The following is a 21,327-nucleotide window of genomic DNA, read 5'->3' as shown; positions in this document are numbered from 1 at the left end:
ATGATAAACCTAATTGGGGAGCTATTATTATTTAACTTTTTAATTGGATAGATTTTTAAGCTAATTATCCCTTTGGATATGCATCTTATCTGGTTGAAATCCATTTCAGTGTGTTAAATTATTACCATGAAGAAATAAATATACAGAGTTAGAAACTAAGTACCACCTGTATCGGCCAGAGTTCAGTCAGAAGACAGAAACCACAGGGGCGCCGGGGTGGCTTAGTTGGTTAAGCATCTAACTCTTGGTTTCAGCTCAGGTCATAATCTCAGATTGTGAGATTAGCCACGCATCGGGCTCCATGCTAGTGTGGAGTCTGCTTGAGATTCTCTGACCCTCCCCCGGCTTGTGCACGCATGTGTGCTCTCTTTCTCTAAAATAAATAAATCTTTAAAAATAACTGTTGTGGGTTTTTTTTTTTAAGATTTTATTTATTTATGTATTTGAGAGAGCGAGAGAAAACAAGTGGGGGGAGGGGCAAAGGGAGAGGGAGAAAATCCCAAGCAGACCCCCGCTGAGCATGGAGCCCTACATGGGGCTCTATCCCACAACCCTGAGACCATGACCTAAGCCGAAATCAAGAGTTGGACACTCAACCAACTGAACCATCCAGACTCCCCAATAGTTATTTTTACAGAGAGAATTTAATATGAAGAATTGTTAAATGGGTATGGTGAATTAAAAATCAAAAAGAGAACACTAAAATGTCATCGAGGTAGCAATTACAGTCAACAGCTCCTACTCCTAGAGCTGGAGGAACAAAATGAGGAGGTTAAAATTATTAAAACTTAGAGGTGGGGCCCTGCAGAGCTGTGGCTTAGACCTCTGTGAGGGAGTACTAGCTGGCTGGCATCTCTGACAGGCCCTGTGAGCTGGATCAGTGAGGGTTAGAAAAATTGCAACAGGAATCAGGTGCTGGGAGCCTCCTGCCAGATTTGCTAGGGTTTTATAGACAAGAACAGGGAGCCAGAAGGAGCATGTCCCTTCTTCTGTCAGCTTCCATCTTTCCAGCACCCCTATTAACAGAGTTTAGCAGGAAGCCATTAGAATCAGCAGGAAAATGGTTTGCCCAATCCTGGCTAGGCCCAGAATCACTGAATATGAAAGAGTGGATTTGGAGCTGAAAGTAGCTTAATTACTGGCTCTTAAACAGCTACTACTTCTTAAATTTACTTTTTTTTTAAGATTTTATTTATTTGACAGAGAGAGACACAGCGAAAGAGGGAACACAGCAGGGGGAGTGGGAGAGGGAGAAGCAGGCTCCCCACTGAGCAGGAAGCCTGATGCGGGCCTCAATCTGGGATCAGGTCTGGGATCATGACCTGAGCCGAAGGCAGACGCCTAACAACTGAGCCACCCAGGAGCCCCTTAAATTTACTTTTTTATTGTTTATGTGCAGTAAAGGAAGATTTGTTTGCATATATAAATTTAATTTTAAGGCCCTCGTTTCTTTCACATTTGCTTTCCTGAACACTGCAGCATACATGGATCCTCTGCTCTGTTATTTGCCATCATTTATTGACATTTAGTGTCATTTAAAATTGCCATTTACCTTTTTAAATGATTATCTTTTCACCTGTATTTCTTGTGTACTTGCTACTGTATTGAATAAGGATAGGAGGGCTCTGTTCTTACAGTTTGAAGTTTACAACTAGTCTACCTTAGTACTTTATAGAGAGTTAATCAACCATTGCTGTGGACCTTGACTTTTCTGAAAGATGGTGATTTTTTTTAATGCTGTCTTATAAAATGGAATGTCTCTCAAAATTATGCCTTTGTTGATATCAAAAGAGTTATATTTTTCATATTTTCTTTGGTGCTAACATGCTTAAAAATAAACTTTAAAAAAATAAATTTCCTTTTGATTAGCAGGTGCTTCTAAAGAAGGAGGTGCTGGAGCAGTTGATGAAGATGATTTTATAAAAGCTTTTACAGATGTCCCTTCTGTTCAGGTAAAGATACCAGTAAAGTGGCACTCCCCAAGAATAGTGCTTGCATACTTGTTCGTATAATTACTTTTGTCCCTTTTTAAAAATTCTCTTTTTTCTTAAATGACTATGTAAGTAAAATACTTGGCTTATTATTACCAAGCTCTTATTTGTTGGTACAATTAGGTTTTCAAATGATTTTTCTCTGAGGCTAAAATAGAATCTGTAATGAATTATGACATTGCAATGTTCAACTACATCCACTTTTTTTTTACCTCCTACCTTTTTGTCCACTTTATCTCTGTCTCTTTTACAGGCATACCTTTCTCTATCTGGCTGTTGAATATTGGAATTTCTTAGGGATCAGTTGTGGGCCCTCTCCTCTCCACTTTCTTACTGAGTCATTTCCTTCAGACCCATGGCTTCAGCTCCTGCCTTTACATAGATGACGCATCTCTCTTGAGTGCCAGAATAATTTCTCCACTGACTGTTTACCTGACATGTCCTTATAGATATCCCAGAGGCATCTCAGATGCAACCCGTCCAAAATGGGGCTCATGATCTTACCCTTACAAATCTGCGCTTCTAGTGTTTTCTATGTGCAAACCATGACTTACTTCAGTTATAAAAGTCAGAAATCTAGGACTTATTCTACTGCATCAGATTTCTAACTTAGTAGTATTCACACTTCTTTTGCTTATATTATCTCCTAAAAGAATGTTTGAAAAGTTGTCTACCCTCTCACCAAAGTAAATTTTTGACTTTTCTCTTTTTCTTGTTGGGGAAGGGGGAACCTTAAACTGTATTCCAGAGCAATGCATCATAATAAGATTCAGAATGGCAGAGGGGCCTGCCTACCTTCTGAAATTGGGCAGAAGGACTGTTGTGAGGGCAGTTTGGAGGCAGGAAAGAACTGGCTCAGAATCCTGCAGTAGTCATTCTCTGACAGAATGTTATCTTGACCCTCTCCTACCTCCTCACCTTGTCTCATGCCCTGCTCCCCTTTGTAGTGTTGTTGGGGAAATTAATGGCTGTTGAAAGTGAAAGACTCTTTTGATGAAGGTATCTGTTTGATATTACTTGGATGGTATCACCAGGATCCCTTTCTCTCCCTCTCTCTGGATTCCTCCACATGGTCTTCCCTCATGGTCAGCAACATGGCTGCAACTATTTGAGCCTCACACCTTCACTGCCCTCTGTGTCTTTTCTGATTGGTCCTGTAAAATTTGTGAGAATCCTTCTGATTGAACTGATTTAGATCACATGCCCACCTCTGAACCTTTGTGATGTAGAGAAATAATGTGCACCAATTGATTATGGTTGGGTCATTGGCTCTCCTCCTGTCCCCCTTTGCACTTTTTACTCCCGTGCTTTGGCCTTCTTTCAGTTTCCTTCTGTCACAGAGTCTTTGCACATGCTGTTCACTCTAGGAAAGGCTAATCTCCCTACTTTGTCTGATGATGTTCAACTCATCCTTCGCTCTCAGTTCAAGCTTGACTCTTTTAACTAGTTCACACCTCCCATATAGACTTTCATGGAACTGTAATTCTTTGACAGTACTTTCTATTTGCAGTTTTATATCATTTGATTAATATTTTTCTCTCCCTGACTGGATTATAAGCTCCATAAGGCAAAGACCATGCCTGGTTTTGCTCACCATAATATCCTTCATGCCTAGCATCGTGCATCCCTGTTATGTGAATATTTAAGTGAGTGAAGGGATAATGGTGTTTTTGGCAAACAGTTGGCTCCTGAGGAAACAAAGCATGTAGCTTTCCTGGCTACAGTGTGGGGGAGCTAACCTAAACCATGTCCTTTTGCAATAGTGTATATGAATGCAGTAGGTACATACCTGAAGTCATTTTGAGAAATTAGGCCTATTATTAGTTCTTAGGATATTTGCATCATGTTTTTGAATGACAAAGCATTTTGAGAGTATATCTAAAGTTAGTCATGAGCAGAGAAATAGCACAAGGGTAACAGGCAAGGAAGACAAATTAAAGCATTTTACTTTATTGTCTATAATGTATATTTTCCATTAATAATGGTGCTAGAATAGGAAATAACGTTATTACTTGAAAGATTACTATAAACATTGGGGCATAGTTTTGATATTGCTTATGGCAAGAAATATTAATGTTTTAATTTTGTATCTTTAAGATCTATTCTAGTCGAGAACTTGAAGAAACATTAAATAAAATCAGGGAAATATTGTCAGATGACAAACACGACTGGGATCAGCGTGCCAATGCAGTAAGTTTTTTATTTTTTATTTTGTTATCCTTCTCTTTTTTTTTAATGTTCCAAAAACATGGAAATTCAGTAATATTACTACATGGTATTTGCTTATGAAATAGAGCATATGAAAGCTAACATTTCTTTCTGGAAAACACTTTGAGGTAATAGGAATTTTCCGAGTTGGGTCAGTTTTTACTGTTTCTGCTGATCTGTGGAGCCTATCTCACTCATTTGTTAGTCTCTCCACATGTGCTACTTATTGACTGACTAAGAAAGTGTGAGCTTCACTGATGTCTGGGTGATGGCTTTGTGTGGGTTTACATAGTTGTTCATCAGTAGGCAGTGTTCTCAGTTCTTATATAAGGTTTTCCTGTAAAACAGTTCACTTTGCCCACGTGCTCAATAATTCCATAGTATTGACATTAATTGATGACAATGTATCTGTTTGTCTGCCTTTTTTTCTTTATTTTCTCACATATGTCTCTGAATATGATGAATATTTTTCACCTGTGATTTAAAAAGAAAGGTCTCCTATCCTTGAGTTAAGAATATTGTATTCTAAATTTGTTGATAAGATATTTGATACTTTTAAAATAATATCTATGTTGACAAAGGACTGTATATTTTAAAATTTGTAAACTTGCCAGATTTACATCTGAGGTTCCAGATGTGTCTTCTAGAAGCCAGAGAAAGGGTTCCATTTTTTTTTAAAGATTTTATTTATTTCTTTGACAGAGAGTGAGAGAGAGAGCACACGAGCAAAGGCAGAGGGAGAGGGAGAAGCAGACTCCCCTGCCAAGCAGGGAGCCCGATGCAGGCCTCGATCCCAGGACGCTGGGATCATGACTTGAGCCAAAGCAGATGCTTAACCTACTGAGCCACCCAGGCACCCCAAAGGGTTCCATTTGAAGACTTCTGCTCAGAGAGTTCTCAGTCTCCATTTTGATTAATAAATCCTGTATGGCCATTTGAAAATTGCCCTTTATGATGCTACAAACAAAAGATTTTTCAGCTTCTCTTTAATAGGAAGTTTACATATTTTAAGGTATTAAAATATTTTAACAGAAAATGTTGCTCCATATTTGCTAAATATGATTCATTATTCTGTCTTCAGTTCTGAGATTAGTCTGAGATAGAAAGACCTCTGTCGTAGATAATCTGTGGAGAAACATGACAAATTAAATGTTGTCAATATAAAGCACAAACTTGGTACTTAAGAGTTTTTTGTTGGGGTGCCTGGCTGGCTCATTCAGTAGAACATGCAACTCTTGATCTTGGGGTCAGGGGTTCAAGGGGTTGTGAGTTCAAGCCCCGTGTTGGGTGTAGAGATTTTTTTGTTTTACTTCGAAACAACCCTTTTGGAAACACAGGTGGTCTTTTAATTTTTTTAATTAGAAAAGTGACATGGGCTCATTGTAGTAAGTGGAACAGTACAGAAGAATAAGGAAAAAGTTAAGTTTACTCCCTATTAAGGAAATAGTTGTTTTCATTTTGGAGTATATCCTCTTCTATGTATATGTATGATAAGATAAACACAGTTTTTTTCTCCCACTTCTATAAAAATAAATGAGATCATACTAGATATGTTACTTAATAGCTTGTTTCCATTCACTTTCTTTCATAAATTATGCCCATTCAGTACAATTGCTATAGATGCCAGGCATATATTGTTGCTCAGATATTTATTGAATGCAGATCAACATGTGCATATATTTCTTAGTTAAAAGATACCATGTAATTTATTACACCATTTCCCATTTGATGGACTTACAGTTTTTTATTTTTTGCTATTTCAACAATATCGCAATAAATATCCTTGCACACATTTATAACAATGGTGTTTTTATTTTTGTAGGTTAAATTTTTCAAAGTGGGGTTGTTGGGTAAAGAGTAGATACAATTTTATTTTAGTGTTGCCAAAATATTTTGAACAAAGGTGTTAGTGACTCATCTTACTTAAATAAGAGCATCTCTTCTTTCTCATACTGGAAGCTGTTAAGTCTTTTTAATTTTTGCTAGTCTGATGGAGAAAAATGATACATCTTTGTTGTAATTAGCATTCGCTTGTCACTAGTAAGGTTGAGCACATTTTCATATATTTATTTTGCTCAATTTAATATTGGATTACTTGTCTTTATCTCATTTTATTATCATTCTTTGTGTATTGTATTTAATATGTTGCAAGTAATTTTTTCCAATCATGTTGTGATTTGTTTGGTTAATCTTGTTTAGGTGCCTTCTGATTTCTCTTCTACCTATGATAGTTTCCCTCATATGGATTAAGATTATATAAATTGTTACAAAATTTTCCCTACTATTGTAATATCTTTTTTATGGTTTTCACTGTCAATCCATCTGATTAGTTTTAAAGATCTCTTTAAAAATTTAGAGAACGTCAGAGTTTAACATGAAATTATATATAATAATGGATAGGATAGGTAAACTTTTAGCTTCTCAGTATGTGTGAGCACAGATATGCAAATGTGGGTATCTTTTGGTGTAATTTTATTAGGTATGTCTGGTGTTAATATGGAAAACATCTGTCAATCCTATATTTAAAAGTAATGCTTAAGGATAGAAATGGGGAGAAAGAGCTATTTATTTCACAAAGTGTGAAAAATTAAAATATGGACCTGGCTGACTAGTTGGTCCAGTTGATTCTGTACTTTGGCTTATGGGTGAATATAGTTTCCAAATTTGGCCCTTTAAAAAATAGTCTCCTTGGTAGATACTGGTAATTTTGCCCATTTTGAATGTACTTATGCCACTGAATTGTATGCTTTACAATATTTAAAATGATAAATTTTATGTTAATGTCTATTTCACCACAATAAAAACTTTAAAACTTACCCTTAAGACTTTAAAATGTACTTAGCTATTCATACGTTACATATAGCCATTTTATATATAACTAAATCTGTAACATTCTTTTCCAGAAAGCTTTCTTTAGTTTGCATGTTTTATTTATATTAATGCTGTTAAAATGTCTGAATATAGTTATAAAATTTTTTAAATTTTTGTTCAAATAATGAAGTTTTGATAACTTTTTTTTTGGTATTGACACTCTTTATGCCAATAATGAAAATTCTCTTTACTTCAGCTTAAGAAAATTCGATCATTGCTTGTTGCTGGAGCTGCACAATATGACTGCTTTTTCCAACATTTACGCTTGTTAGATGGAGCACTTAAACTTTCAGCAAAGGATCTTAGATCCCAAGTGGTTAGAGAAGCTTGCATTACTGTAGCGTAAGTATGTTCTTTCTGTGATAAGTTTTTTTTATTCAGTTCTCAGTGATTCAGTGCTCACTAAGTAAAGCAGGACAACCCCAAAACAGCATGTATATAATCCAAAAATAATTTTTAATATCAAGATTCCATTTGTGTGATTTTTTTTTTTAATCTTAACAACGCTATATAAACGTTAAAATGTGGTTATATGTATAAAGCCCATGGGTGCCTTTTTGGTCACTAAGTCTTTAAGAAGAAAATTAATGGGTCTGAGAACTATTCAGTTTTCTCTTTACTAATTTGGATATTAAGCTCTCTATTTCTGATATTTTAACAGTTATTCTGGAATTATAACGTGTCATTAACCTATCAAGATTCAAATTTATTCCGCATGTTTATATTCTTCCAAAATTCTAGTATGGTACAACACTTAAATTTCTTTTTCCTCTACTTCTGATCTGTGTACTGTTGTTATATAAGCATTTCTTTGAAGATAGGGAACACAAAGATGCCCACTATTAATATTTCTAATCAAAATTGCATTAGATGTCCTGGTCAGAATAGGGAAAAAAAAATTCCAGGAAATAAAAACTGTGAGGGTTTCCTAGAAAAGGAACAAAGCTGCCATTATTAACAGGTGGTATAATTATCCATGGAAAACCACAAGAATATATAAACAAATTATTTTAATTAAGGGATTTTAGCAAGATGCTAGATATGTCAATATACAAATATAATTGGATATCTTTTAAAAGCAAAAATAAAAAAACAGAAATCTACAAAATGTAACCTTGAGAAATATTCCATGGTGAGAGTTCTGCTTCTAGCAATCCTGCAATAACTGGTACAGAGCTAGCTCTCTTGCAAAATTGGATAAAACATGTGAAACAGCTATTTATAGATAATGGACAGTGGACGGAGCAAGATTGTGATTCTTGAAAGAAACAATTCAGTTGAGCAGTATAATCAGCACAGTTTTGACCTGGAGGTGCTTTTTGGACCATGGAGAAGAGAGGAAGCATCCAAGGAGAGCAAGACAGTTTCATGAGTTGAAGAAACAGAGACTGGAGTTTCTGAAAATTGGAGTGGTTAAAATTTACAGTGCAGAATCCTGGAGAGTAAAGAGAGAAACAGAGAAAGAGCTATAGAGAACTGGATAAGGGATCCCATGAGTCTAGCTGAATACGGATCTGTGCATGTGAAAGGTGCAACTCCCTGAGGATGGGAAAGAACTAGTGCTGGAGGCTATAAGGTAAACAACAGTTCCCAGAGCTCATACGGGCTGGGAGAAGTTCAAGTTCTGATGAGTCAGAATGGAGAAACCTAGTTGAATACCCGGGGCATTTGGCAGAGATCTCAGAAAGGCCATTGTATAGGAATAATACTAAATTAGTTTTAAAGTAAGGCTCCTTCCGATAAACTGATAAAGATCATGCTGATTCCCAAGTACATCACCTGCCTACCAAAACAAAACTCACTCTTTAAAGGAAGACCACCCTATCCAGACATAGGTGGTACCTCCTTGCTTCTGATTTGAGGTTCCTTTTTTTTTTTTTTTAAGATTTTATTTATTTATTTGACAGAAAGAGAGAACACACAAGCAGGGGGAGCAGCAGAGGGAGAGAGAGAAGCAGGCCCCGCACTGAGCAGGGAGCCCAGCGTGGGCCGATCCCGGGATTCCGGGGTCATGACCTGAGCTGAAGGCAGACGCTCAACCAACTGAACCACCCAGGCACCCCTGAGGTTCCTTTTTGCCTGCGAGTTTAGACATTAGAAAACTTGATAGTATAACGGAACACTAGTAAATAGGTCTGAGTACCTCTGTGAATCAAGAACCTGAATTTTTGGAGCTAATTGTATCCCAACAGTGTATTTTAAATAAGACATGAATATATAAAAAGTAACCAAAACTGCAAGCATTGTCAGGACTGTGAGTGATGACAGCATCCTTCTTAAGTGTTCTAACTAAATCATGCAATTAAAGGCTGAATTTAGTTGTTTAATTCCAAATTCGAAAGAGAAGACAGATGAGCTTAGGGTCACCCAATGAACTAGTGTATGGTAGAGTTGTATTTTCAGTCCAGAATTCTGAAACCCTATACCAAAGATGTAAGGGAGTATTTCGGACTAAAACGGTAGTGGTACCAATAGAAATAGAGATTGTCTTGACGAGTACTAATATGGGTAAGATTTTGAACTTGTTTGTAAAATATGTTGAATTTAAGATTGATGTTGGGGCATCAGAATAGAAATATATGATGGATAAAGACTAAAGGTCAGAGCAGTCAGGGCTGAATGTTTTACCTGTCAAGATAATGATTAAATTCTGACATCAGATGGCTTCTCTTCACCATTGTAAAAGATTGTAAAGGGGCACCTGGAGCAGCGCCTGGGCGGCTCAGTTGGTTGAGCGTTCAGCTCTTGATTTCGGTAGATCATGATCTCAAGGTCTGGGATTGAGCTCCCTCTAGGCCTCTGTGCTCAGTGGGGAGTCTGCTTGTCCCTCTCCCTCCTCATCTGACCCCCCAAAGTAAAAAATAAATAAAATCTTTTTTAAAATGTGGGGGTACCTGGGGGGCTCAGTTAAGCATCCAATTCTTGATTTCGTCTCAGGTTGTGATCTTGGGGTCATGGGATTGAGCCCTGCAGGCTCTGCATTCAGCATGGAATCTACTTGAGATTCTCTCCACCCCCCACGCCCCCCACACTCTCTCTAAATAAATAAATAAAATATTTTTAAAAAGAGAGATATGGTAAAATGCCAAATTTCAACTTTGGACTAGACAAAGGGAAAGAAAAACAAGGAAATGAAGTAATATTTGCATTTCCCTTTCTCTTTTGTTTTTCTGCCATTTGAAGTGGTTAAAATAAAAATTTTAAGTTAATTCAGTAAGAGCATATTTTTAAATTATATAGTCCTACCTATACTTAATATTAAAAAAAATTTTTTTTTGTTTTCCTTTATAGACATCTTTCAACAGTTTTGGGAAACAAATTTGATCATGGCGCTGAAGCCATTGTACCTACGCTTTTTAATCTTGTCCCCAACAGTGCAAAAGTCATGGCAACTTCTGGATGTGCGGCTATCAGATTTATCATTCGGGTAGGTTCTTCTCTTCTGTGTTTCTCCTTCATTCTCCCCACCTCTCTGTTTTCAGTATACTTAAATAAGTCACTGGTACTTTTTTTTTAACCCCAAAGGAAAAATCACTCTTGAATGACTTTTTCTGAAATAAAAGCCATACTTGATTATTACAGTTATTATAGAAAAATAATACAGAAGATTACTAAGTAAACATGCTTGCATACAGAATATAATATACACAGGTACATGTACGTGTGTGTGTGTGTGTGTGTGTGTGTAAAATTATGTTATAGGTAGTAACGGGCAGATGTAAAACAAAAATGTTATAGGCAGTGGTATGACAGGGAGATTCTTAGTATTTCTCATCTTCCATATCTTGAATGTGTTCCCAAAAAACAGAGTTAAAAAAATGAATCTACCCTCTTGAATTCTGTTCTTCTACAACTAATCACTCAAGCCATTCAATATATACTTTTCCAAACTTCTGTGCCTACACAAACTATTATTTATTACAAAATATAAACATAATATTTGTATTTTACATATATATAAATAATATTTTTTAACTTGTTTTTTAAACTTCATTTACTTGGGCAGCTTCCCTTGTCCATCCATATAATTCTTCTTAATGTCTAGATTGGTTCTCTGTTAAAGGACAGTAACATTAAATCATCCTCACCATTCTTCCCCCTGAAGTTTATGGAGTCCTTTTCTCCATCCTTTTCCTACATTGTGTATTATCAGTCTCTTAAAGGCCTTATAATTTGATAAATGAAATATTTTTTCATATTCTACTTCACATTTCTTAGATTACTTAGAGACATTAGGTATTTTTTTCCTTTCAGAATTCTTCTGTGGATTGCCAGTTTATACTTTGTACATTTTTTCCTCACTGATTTCGAGGGTCTTATGTATCCTATAAGTATATTGATTCTGTGTTATAGATGTAGGTACCAGTCTGTCAGTTCTTCATATATTGTTTAAGCTATTATTTGTTTATATGAACCTTCAAATTTTTATGTATTGAGACAATGCTCTTCTTGTGGGTTTTGTTATAGTTAAAATGACCTTCCCCATTTCACAATTGTAAGATATTCAGTTGTTTGAAGCTTCTTTAATATTGCTTCTTACATTTAGATCTAAGTGGATTTTGTTTCCTTGTGGAGTATAGGTATCTAATACGATTTTCCCCCCAAATACAAAACCAGTTGACTCAGTGGCATGTATAATTCAGTCTTTTCTTGGCAATGCCAGCATGTTCACATAATAAATTTCCATTAGGTATATGAGTCTGTTTCAAAACTCCTATTCAGTTTCTTTGATCAGTTTGTTCTTTCCTAGTAAAGAAATGAAGTTTTGTTTCAATACTGCTGCACCAGAAGGTTGTTTCAGCAGTGAAATCAATTGCCTATTTAGAAAGCTATGAATCCTTTTCTGTTTTAATATTTTTTTAAGGTTCTCTCAATCCAGCACCATGGTAACTGTGTTGAAAAGTAGTAGGAATTATTGAGATCTTTGTTTTGTCTCTGAGTCTATGGGAGTACCTTAATTACGATGTTTGGTTCAGGTCTCTATGGATACTCTATATTAGATTATGGGAGTTTCCTTCTGTTGATATTTTTGCTAAATTTTGATCAGGAATAGATGTGAAATCTTATCAACTATATTTAATATCTTTAGAAATGATTATTTATCCATTGTACATTCATGAACTGAATTTTGGCTGACCATTGTAAATCATTATACTGCTAGATTCATTTGGCTAATACTTCAGTTAAGATTTTGGCATTCATTTTAATATATGAGTCTTTGTAGAATTTCGTGTACTTTTCCCGTTTTACATATTTTTTATTACATTATTCTCTTATTAGGGCTTGCTGACCTTGGAAGTTCTTTAATGACTTTTCTAGTATTTTAGACTCTGGGCACTTTTGTATTTCATTTTGAATTATTTGTATTTTCTCAGTATATCCTTTTCATATAGACTTTAAGAATCTTTGGCATGAGGTCGTATACTGTATTCTCTTAAATAAAAAAAAAGTCTCTACCACTGTGGTTCTATTACCATTTTTTTGTTAACAATATTATTTTTTTACACTTGTCGGAGGCATTATTGTTCTTTTTTTATTTTTTAAGATTTTATTTGTTTGCAAGAGACAGAACGAGTGGTGGGGAGGGGCAGAGGGGAAGAGAGAGAGAGAGAGAAGCAGACTCCACGCTAAGCAGGAAGCCTGATGCTGGGCTCGATCCCAGGACCTAGAGATCATGACCCGAGCCAAAGGCAGATGCCCAACCGACTGAGCCACCCAGGTGCCCCATTTATGAAAGTTCTTTCTTCAAATTTTAGTTTTATAGTTTTCAGAGGTGTTCTTCAGCTTTTTTTCTAATCTTTTAGTTCCTATAAGTTTCTTAATTCCTTTCTTTGACTTGTGTTCTCTTCTTTTTTTTTTCCTAGATCTTTGTGGTATGTCCTTAGATAATTTGTTGCGGTTTTTATTATTATAAGGCTGTAGGTTTTCTTTTGAGTTTGGCATTAGGAGCATCCCAGTGATTTAGATTTACCAAATTCTTTTTATATTTATCACTTGTAATTTTCATTTCAGCGTCCTCTTTGAATTACATAATGATATTATTTGCATTTTCAGTTGGTTCTTTTGTTACTCTTGTCGTCCTTAGTATATTACATTCTGATCAGAGATTTTGGTTATACAGTTTCTTCTTCAGTGAATGCCTTGAATTTTATTTGTGTCCCAGTACATACTAAATTTATGTAGATAGTCTTTTAGTACTCGCAGAATATGGAATTTGTTTATAGAGTACTTTGTTCATCTCTAAATCTAGCTTGATATTTCATATTATTCAAAATCTTTATGGTCTCATTTTTTTTAAAAGGTATTTTATCTGGCAAATTCTGATTCTAGATTTTTGTCAATTTCATTTCCCTAAACAATTCTTACTTTATTTTATGTATGGTCAAAGTTTTTTACTATTACCATTTTGAAATAGTGTTTTTTTTCCTATCATTTCTGTTTTCTATTCATTGTGCATTTTTTTTACCTGTTTTTTATGTTCTTAGAAGTTCCTTATTCTTGATCAGTGTCAAGAATAAAACCTCTGTTTTACTTCACTCACATTTTTAAAAGTTTACATTTTATCTCATTCATGTTGTTTTTCCCTTAACCATTAAATCGAACAAAAACATTTTCATTTTCAGCAATTGAAAATTGCAGTTTTTTGGGTGCGCCGAGGTGGCTCAGTCGTTACGCATCTGCCTTCAGCTCAGGTCATGGTCCCAGGGTCCTGGGATCGAGTCCCTCATCAGGCTCACTGCTTGGCAGGAAGCCCGCTTCTCCCTCTCCCACTTGCCCTGCTTGTGTTCCCTCTCTCCCTGTGTCTCTCTGTCAAATAAATAAAATCTTTAAAAAGAAAAAAGAAAGAAAATTGTAGTTTTTTACTTTCATTCCTGACCATTGTTTGTTAGTAAACTCTTATCAACCAGTTTTTAATTGGTTCTGCATAATTTGTTTGATTTAGTGTGTTCTCAATTTTCGTGCATATTTGTCTTTGCGTGTCTTATTTTTTTATTTTTTATTTTTACTTGAGAGAGAGCTTGTGCACACACATGAGTTGGGGGTGGGTGGGGCAGAGGGAGAGGGACAAGCAGGCTCCCCACTGAGTGTGGTGCCCAACACAGGCTTGACCTGAGCTGAAGTCAGAAGCTTAACTGACTGAGCCACCCAGGCACCCCTATCTTTGCATATTTTGAAGTGGCTTTTCTTTGCCTTTACAGAAGAACTAAAAAATTGGACCTTAGCTTCATATTCCTTTTTCCTTAGAATTGTTTATTTTTCAGGGGCAGCTGGCTGGCTCAGTTGGTAGAGTGTGCGACTCTTTTTTTCTTTTCTTTTTTTTTGAATGCTCCAAAGGACATTTCTTTTTCTTCTTTTTTTTTAAGATTTTATTTATTTATTTAATACAGGGGGGTGGGGAGAGAGCAAGCACAAGCAGGCTGAGCGGCAGGCAGAAAGAGAGGGAGAAGCACGCTCCCCGCTGAGCAGGGAGTCCAACATGGGGCTCGATCCCAGGACCCTGAGATCATGACCTGAGCCACCCAGGTGGCCCTAGTGTGCAACCCTTGATCTCAGAGTTGTGAGTTTGAGCCCCATGTTGGGTGTAGAGATTACTTAAAAAGTTAAAAAGAAATTGCTTTTAATTGTTTACTTTTCATTCAGAATTGTTTTCTTAATTTTTTATTGTTTAAGAAGTGAGATACCATTTGTTTCTTTTGTAAAAAAACAAAAATAAAAACTTTAGGAAGCTTCACAGAATTGTCTCTGTGTTAGAAGTTTCCCTACAGCAGGTCTAGGAGTCTTCCTCCATTAGTGCTATCCTTGCACACAGTGGATAAGGATTTCTGACGAAGGTGAATTTTCCTTAAATTATGTTAATTTTCTTGGATCATTTATTTATTGCTTCTGTTTTCTTTGTCAGGTTTTTTTCTTCTGTTAGTTTTATTATACAGATATTGCAACCTCAGTATCATTTATCATTTCTTGAATTTTTTGTCTTTTGCCTTATAGCTGTATACGTTCTCAGGAAAAATTTCTTTTAATTCTACTTATGTGACAGTATCTGTGTTGTCATTCTTAGGCTTTACATATCATAACATTGCTTTCAAATTTCGCATTTTTCATAAGCTTGCTTAATGTTATTGATATATTATTCTGTCATCTCAATGAAAATACAAATCAGGTGGTTTTTGTTGTTTTATGTTATTTCCTGTTTTCTGTATTGTGTTTGTCTCCCAGAGGACTGCTTCCTTAGATTGCTATATTTGATTTCTAATTCTTCTTTTAATTCTAAAGAATCTTTGTATTTTTCAGTTATTGACTTGTATTAATAAATTAAAATCTAAATCGTCTGACTTGATGTTTGGTTGAAATGCTTCACCTGTAACTATGAGGTTCACTTTTTATTTTCCTTTGGTATAGCTCCCCTTGAATATGGTGTAGTAATAGGTCAGTGTATCTCCCCATCCCTGCCACTGTGTTGAATGTGAGCTAATCAGCAGTAGGGTTTGGGGGAGGTTATGAGAGAGAGGAAAAGGATGGTAGGTAAGACCTATATAGTGTGTTGTGACTGGGGAGTCTCCTTGGGCTTTAAGTCCATAGCCACTTTTGGGGAATGGGTTCTTCCGGGTGCTGTAGGAAACAAGTCCACACAGCCCTTCCATGCTGAGTGTTGTATAATTCTCATTTTGAACAACTTCAGGTCTGTAGGTGGTTTCCCTCTGTAATAGCTGAAAAAAGTTTGCACTTTTATTTTGGTTGAGTTAGTTATAGCAGACACAGATGGGATACATATTCTCCTTCAGTGAAAGACTTGTTTTTCCAGTACTGTAAGCACTACTGGCAGACAGTTTTTAGCGGCCTCCTCTTCCAGGATTGCCGCAGCTGCAGAGAGCTGCCTTTTCCAGGGTCTTTTGCCTTCCCTTCAGGGCCCACATCCAATAACTGATTAATGTGGAAGCATAAAGTTTTGGCCATTTTAAACTAATTCAAGACTACTCTGAAGGGCCATTTTAACTCCAGAGCTCCCTAATGGCTTTTAGCGAAAATATCCCGTGGCTAAATCAGATTGATTTCTTTGTCTGCCAGTTCCTGCCTCCTTCACCACCCTTCCACAGGTGTTGATTCCAAGGGCACTTCTTAATATCCTGTATGGTAGACTTCATGTCAGAGCCTGCTTTCTAAGGTAATCCATCTTGTACCATTAGCTCAGAAGAAAAAGTAGGATATTTGAAGCATCAAATATGTATGTTTAGGTTACTATTTCCTTCTTCTGTCTCCTGTGCACTTTTTTAGTGTTCACTTCACTAAAGAAGAATGTTTAAGAATTACTGATAGAAATCAAAAGACTTTATCTGTTGGGCAGCTGGGTGTCTCAGTCCGTTAAGCATCCAGCTCTTGATTTCAGCTCAGGTCATGATCTCAGTTGTGGGATCCAGCCCTGCATCACGGACTCTGCGCTTAGCAGGGAGTCCGCTTGAGATTCTCTCTCTCCCTCTCCCCCTCGCACTGGCACACACTCTGGTTCTCTCAAATAAATAAACAAATCTTGTATCTGTTGAACTTTACCTGAATTCTAGACAGCTGTGGTTCAGTCACAGTGAAGGTTACATTAAAATCACCATTTCCAAGTGCATTCCCAGTAGTTACGTGTGCAGATTCACTCCGCTTACTTGCTTTGATGACTTAGTAGTTATTATTTTCCACCAGCAGTAGCCTATGGCACCTCAGAGAGCATGACAGATGCATGCCCACTCCTTCTAGTGCTCTCTCCCCAGAAATACACTGTCCTAACAGGTCTTTGCAATTACACAATTAACCTCTCTTTCTAATACAGTATTTCAGCCACACCTGCCCTTCTGAAACTGTATCATGATTACCGTTACTTTAATTGGGGTAATTTCTTTCCAAATCTGATATTATGGGGTTTTGTTGTTGTTGTTGTTGTTCTGTTCTAATATATCTGAATACTGGGTTGTAAGGCAAATAGAAGGGATTATATGAAGTGGACAATATTTTTCAACCTTTTCTAAAACATCTTTTTCAGCATACTCATGTACCCAGACTTATACCTTTAATAACAAGCAATTGCACATCAAAATCAGTTCCTGTAAGAAGGTAAGTTTTGAGGGAAAAAAATTCTTAGTATAGCTTTAATATTGTATTATGTTTAATTGTTATTCTGGTACAAAAATTAGTTGACACTAATTTCTTGCCTTCTAGAAACCTTAGTAAATTTTTTTTTTATCTTATGTCCTATAAGGAAAAAGGAATGAAATGATCATTATAACCACTCACGTTTCTCAGTTTTATCATATTAAGCTTTGATTTCTTTGGGCCACTGGTTGCCTGGTTTTCAGAGAGGATGGAGTCGAGAGTCAGGTCTTTGCTAGAGTCCTACAACTGCCATTGAATCACTGTCCTACCTTGGGCAATTTAAACTGCTCTGAACTTCAGTATCTACATATGTTAGTAGGGCTAATGATATTGATCCCATAGAATTGTGAGGATAAAATGAGATAGATACACATTAGTAGAATTCAGTGTAGTGTTTGGAACAGAGCAAATAGCCATATCAGGTCAATCTGTCAGTCTCTCTGTCTCTCCTTATGATTTCTACTGTTTTAATGTCATCACTGTCACCAGCAATACTAAAGACAACAAAAACAAGGTTTGTACATTTGATGTTTAAGAAAATTGTGAAGAATCAGGGACGCCTGACTGACTCAGTTGGAAGAGAATGTGACTTGATCTCGAGGTCATGAGTTGAGCCCCATGTTGGGTATTCAGAGTACTTAGTTACATAAATACATACATACATACATACATACATACATACAAAAATTGAATCAGGAGTACCTGGGTGGCTCAGTTTGTTGAATGTCCGGCTCTTGGTCTTGGTTCAGGTCTTGATCTAGGGGTCATGAGTTCAAGCCCCGCATTGGGTTCCATGCCGGGCATGGAGCCTACTTAAAAAACAAAAAAGAAAGAATAAGAAAACAAAATTGAATCATACCATGTGATTTCACTCATATGTGGAATCTGAAAAACGAAACAAATGAACATCCAGAAATACAGAGAACTAATGGTTGCCAGAGGGGAGGTGGATGGGCAAAATAGGTTGAAGGGGATTAAGAGATCCAATTTGAGTTATAAAATGAATAAGTTACAGGGATGTGTAAAGTACAACATAGGGAATATAATGAGTAATATTGTTTAACTTTGTATGGTAACAGGTCATAACTACAGTTGTGGTGGTGAGCATTTTATAATGTCAAATCACTGTGTTATGTACCTGAAACTAATATAATATTATATGTCAAGTACAATTAAAAATAAACTTTAGAAATAAATAATTTTAAAAATAAAGACATTTAAGTACCATATTCTATATGCTAATTTGGTATATATACCCATCTTTTTTGAATTCATATTCTTTTCTTGATCTCAGTTTCTTAACTATTTTAAAATTATGTTGGCTTGATTTATTTTATTCAAAAACCATCTTAAATGATTTTTGCAAGACAGTAGACATAAGTAAATAACTACATTTTTTATATTTGCAATGAAAGACATTTGGTTCACAACAATTTAAACTATAGTCCTATCTGATCATGTTTTGATATTACTTCTATTGCTATATGCTTATAAAATCTGTTCTTATTCATTTGGTCATTGTTGTTTCAATAAATATTGTTTGAGTAACAAAGTTGAAAAAACTCTTTTTACTTGATAAATATGTATTTAAGTACTTTGACTGCTGGGAAGAAACCGAAAGAGACATTGTTGCCTTTAAGTGATTCAGAGTTTTGGCAATAGTTGTTTGATCACCGATCTCTTCGGTCCAAGATCAGCAAATGACAGCTGACTGGTCAGATCCGGCCAACAGTCTAGTTTTATACAGCCTGCAAGCAAAGATTATTTCTTACATTTTTGAAGGGTGGTTATAAAGGGGGAAAGTAGAAAAATATGAGGTAGAGACTTGTATGTGATTCACAAGGCCTAAAATATTTACTGTCTAGCCCTTTACAGAAAAGGTTTACCAATCTCTGTCTTACATTGAGGAAAGTGGTAATTGGAGAAATAGGAATGTGACAGAGAGGAAGAGTCAAGAAATGCGTCATAAAATTGCCTTGAAAATGGGGAGCAATTCAGTAACTGTAGGGGAATTGAGTGGGTGTAACCTACGCAGAGATATAAGCTTGCTGAGTGCTACAGAGCCATCAGACAGGCCACTGAGGCCAGAACTCGTGATAAATAGAAAGTCTCAGTAGGAAAAGAAGCTAACAGGGCGGAGGGGCTGTGTAGGGAGGGCAGGATTAGGTTGAAGTCAGAATATAGAGGGCTTTGAATGTCTACAAAGAGAAATTTTGACATTGCTCCATACTTTGACAGTTTTTGGTGAGGAGGTAATACTTTTAGTTTTAGTTTTAGTTTTTTTACTTTTAGTTTTTATTTCAGCTATGACCAATGATTAAAAAGGGACAATGAGAAGTATGGGTTTAATTAAGTAGGAATTCTTTCTTATAGCTTATATAAGAGGGCAGAGTCTGAACTAGAGCTGTATTGATGATAATTAGTTGAAGATTTTATTCAGGAAATAATTCAAGTGATTTTGGGTGTAGAAATGAGAATTTGATCATTGGATATGGATGAAGAGGTGGTATCAAGTGCTTTAGACTGTGAGTTCTGGAATCAGAATGCCAGGGTTTAGGTCCTGTCACTTTAGGCAAGTTAATTTTACCTCCCTGTTTTCATTTTTTTAAACTGTATAATATGGGCTATAAAAGACTGGATTCGAGAGGGTAAGAATTAATTTGTTTTTTGTATGTAGTGTTTGAGTTGATTCTCCACCTGTGTAGGGATGTCCAGTTCAACCATGAACTGCTTGAAACTTTGACTTAACAGCTGAATCGAGGAACCAGTGCTGGAGATAAAGGCCTAGATGTGAGAAGTATAGCTAATAGTCACAGCTGAGGGCACAAATACAGATGTTGTTACCCAAGTAAAGACTATGAAAGAGAAGTGGGCTAAGATTAGCACCGACCATGTGAGCACCTATTTAAGGGAAGGTGGAGGAAAGTGTTAATAAAAGAAGAAAAAGAGGGTACAACTGTGTCATCAGATGTCAAGAACAAAGAGAAGCTCAAGAATGAGTCAGTTGAAGAAGTTGAGAACTAGAGGGCTTAGGAGATACTTGATTAAAAATTACACATATTTAAGAAAAGCAAAAATGGAAGATCCATACCATCTTTCTTGGTCACCATTGTATATCTTCAGTTTCTACTGCAGAGTAGGTGTTTGACAAGAATTTTTTAAATTAAATGTATTAAATTTTTATATTTGACAAACATTTTAAGGTAAAATCATGGGGAACCCTGAAGGTTTTTTGAACTATTTAGCATAGGAATAGTTGGAGCCTTAAAGTAAGTTAAGTATTTGACAGTTAAGATAACTAAAAACATGTGTTATACTTTAATTCAGAGAACAAAGTTCAGTATTAGAGAAGAAACTAATTAACATTTAAATTAATATAACTTAATATGTTAAAACACTTGGTTATAATTAACTTTTATTTTTCAGGCGTTCATTTGAATTTTTAGATTTATTGTTACAAGAGTGGCAGACTCATTCACTGGAAAGGTATGCATTGACTCTTCCTTTCCTACTTCTCCTCCCATTGTCACCAGTTCTTTAGAAGTGAATGGGTTTTGGGGCACCTGGGTGGCTCAGTTGTTAAGCACCTGCCTTCGGCTCAGGTCATGATCCCGGGGTCCTGGGATCGAGGGGTCCTGGGATTGAGCCCCGCATCGGGCTCCCTGCTCAGCGGGAAGCCTGCTTCTCCCCCTTCCACCCCTCCTGCTTGTGTTCCCTCTCTTGCTGTCTCTCTCTCTGTCAAATAAATTAATTAAAAGCTTTAAAAAAAAATGAATGGGTTTTGCATTATTTCTCCCTTTGCTTAAAAGTTATTTGTACTGGTTTTCCTTTAAAGCTGTGATGTAGTGTGGCTCCTCTTATTCGGTGCAGCTGTGATTTTCTTCTTTATTTGTGAGTTAAGTGAGGATCTCTTAAGTAGAATGGGGTTATAAAGGTTAAATTGGGCAGAAATTTTAAAATGTATCTCCAGACAAGTGACCTAGGTTTCCTGAAGTGTAATTAATCAACTAATAAATGATTTAAGATAGAAGGAGGGGCCTTCTTTTCAAAAGAAAGAGATTTTAAGAAGAGATGCATTGGGAAGTTTCTCTGTACCAGTTGTCAGGTGTCATTGGTCAGGAAT

General features: G+C 36.1%; 1 protein-coding gene across 4 annotated transcripts in view; it reads left to right on the top strand.

The window, feature by feature from the left end:
• CLASP2 (cytoplasmic linker associated protein 2) overlaps positions 1–21,327 on the top strand; it is a 177,864-nt gene that overhangs the window by 72,142 nt on the left and 84,395 nt on the right. For 3 of the 4 annotated variants that reach the window (XM_028107058.2, XM_088026816.1, XM_088026814.1), the window contains 6 exons: positions 1,870–1,952; positions 4,089–4,181; positions 7,267–7,412; positions 10,362–10,497; positions 17,095–17,165; positions 20,631–20,690. In XM_028107058.2, the coding sequence (XP_027962859.1) occupies positions 1,870–1,952; positions 4,089–4,181; positions 7,267–7,412; positions 10,362–10,497; positions 17,095–17,165; positions 20,631–20,690 (589 nt within the window). The remainder of the gene's footprint in view (positions 1–1,869; positions 1,953–4,088; positions 4,182–7,266; positions 7,413–10,361; positions 10,498–17,094; positions 17,166–20,630; positions 20,691–21,327) is intronic. The other variant, XM_028107057.2, reaches the window with a different exon arrangement.

The sequence above is a fragment of the Eumetopias jubatus genome, unplaced genomic scaffold (assembly GCF_037043125.1).
Source record: "Eumetopias jubatus isolate StellerSeaLion01/CBP00866 unplaced genomic scaffold, mEumJub1_p1.0 scaffold_1, whole genome shotgun sequence".
Classification (NCBI taxonomy): domain Eukaryota; kingdom Metazoa; phylum Chordata; class Mammalia; order Carnivora; family Otariidae; genus Eumetopias; species Eumetopias jubatus.
The sequence above is the reverse complement of the archived record's forward strand: the minus strand, read 5'-3'. Positions and strand labels throughout refer to the sequence as shown.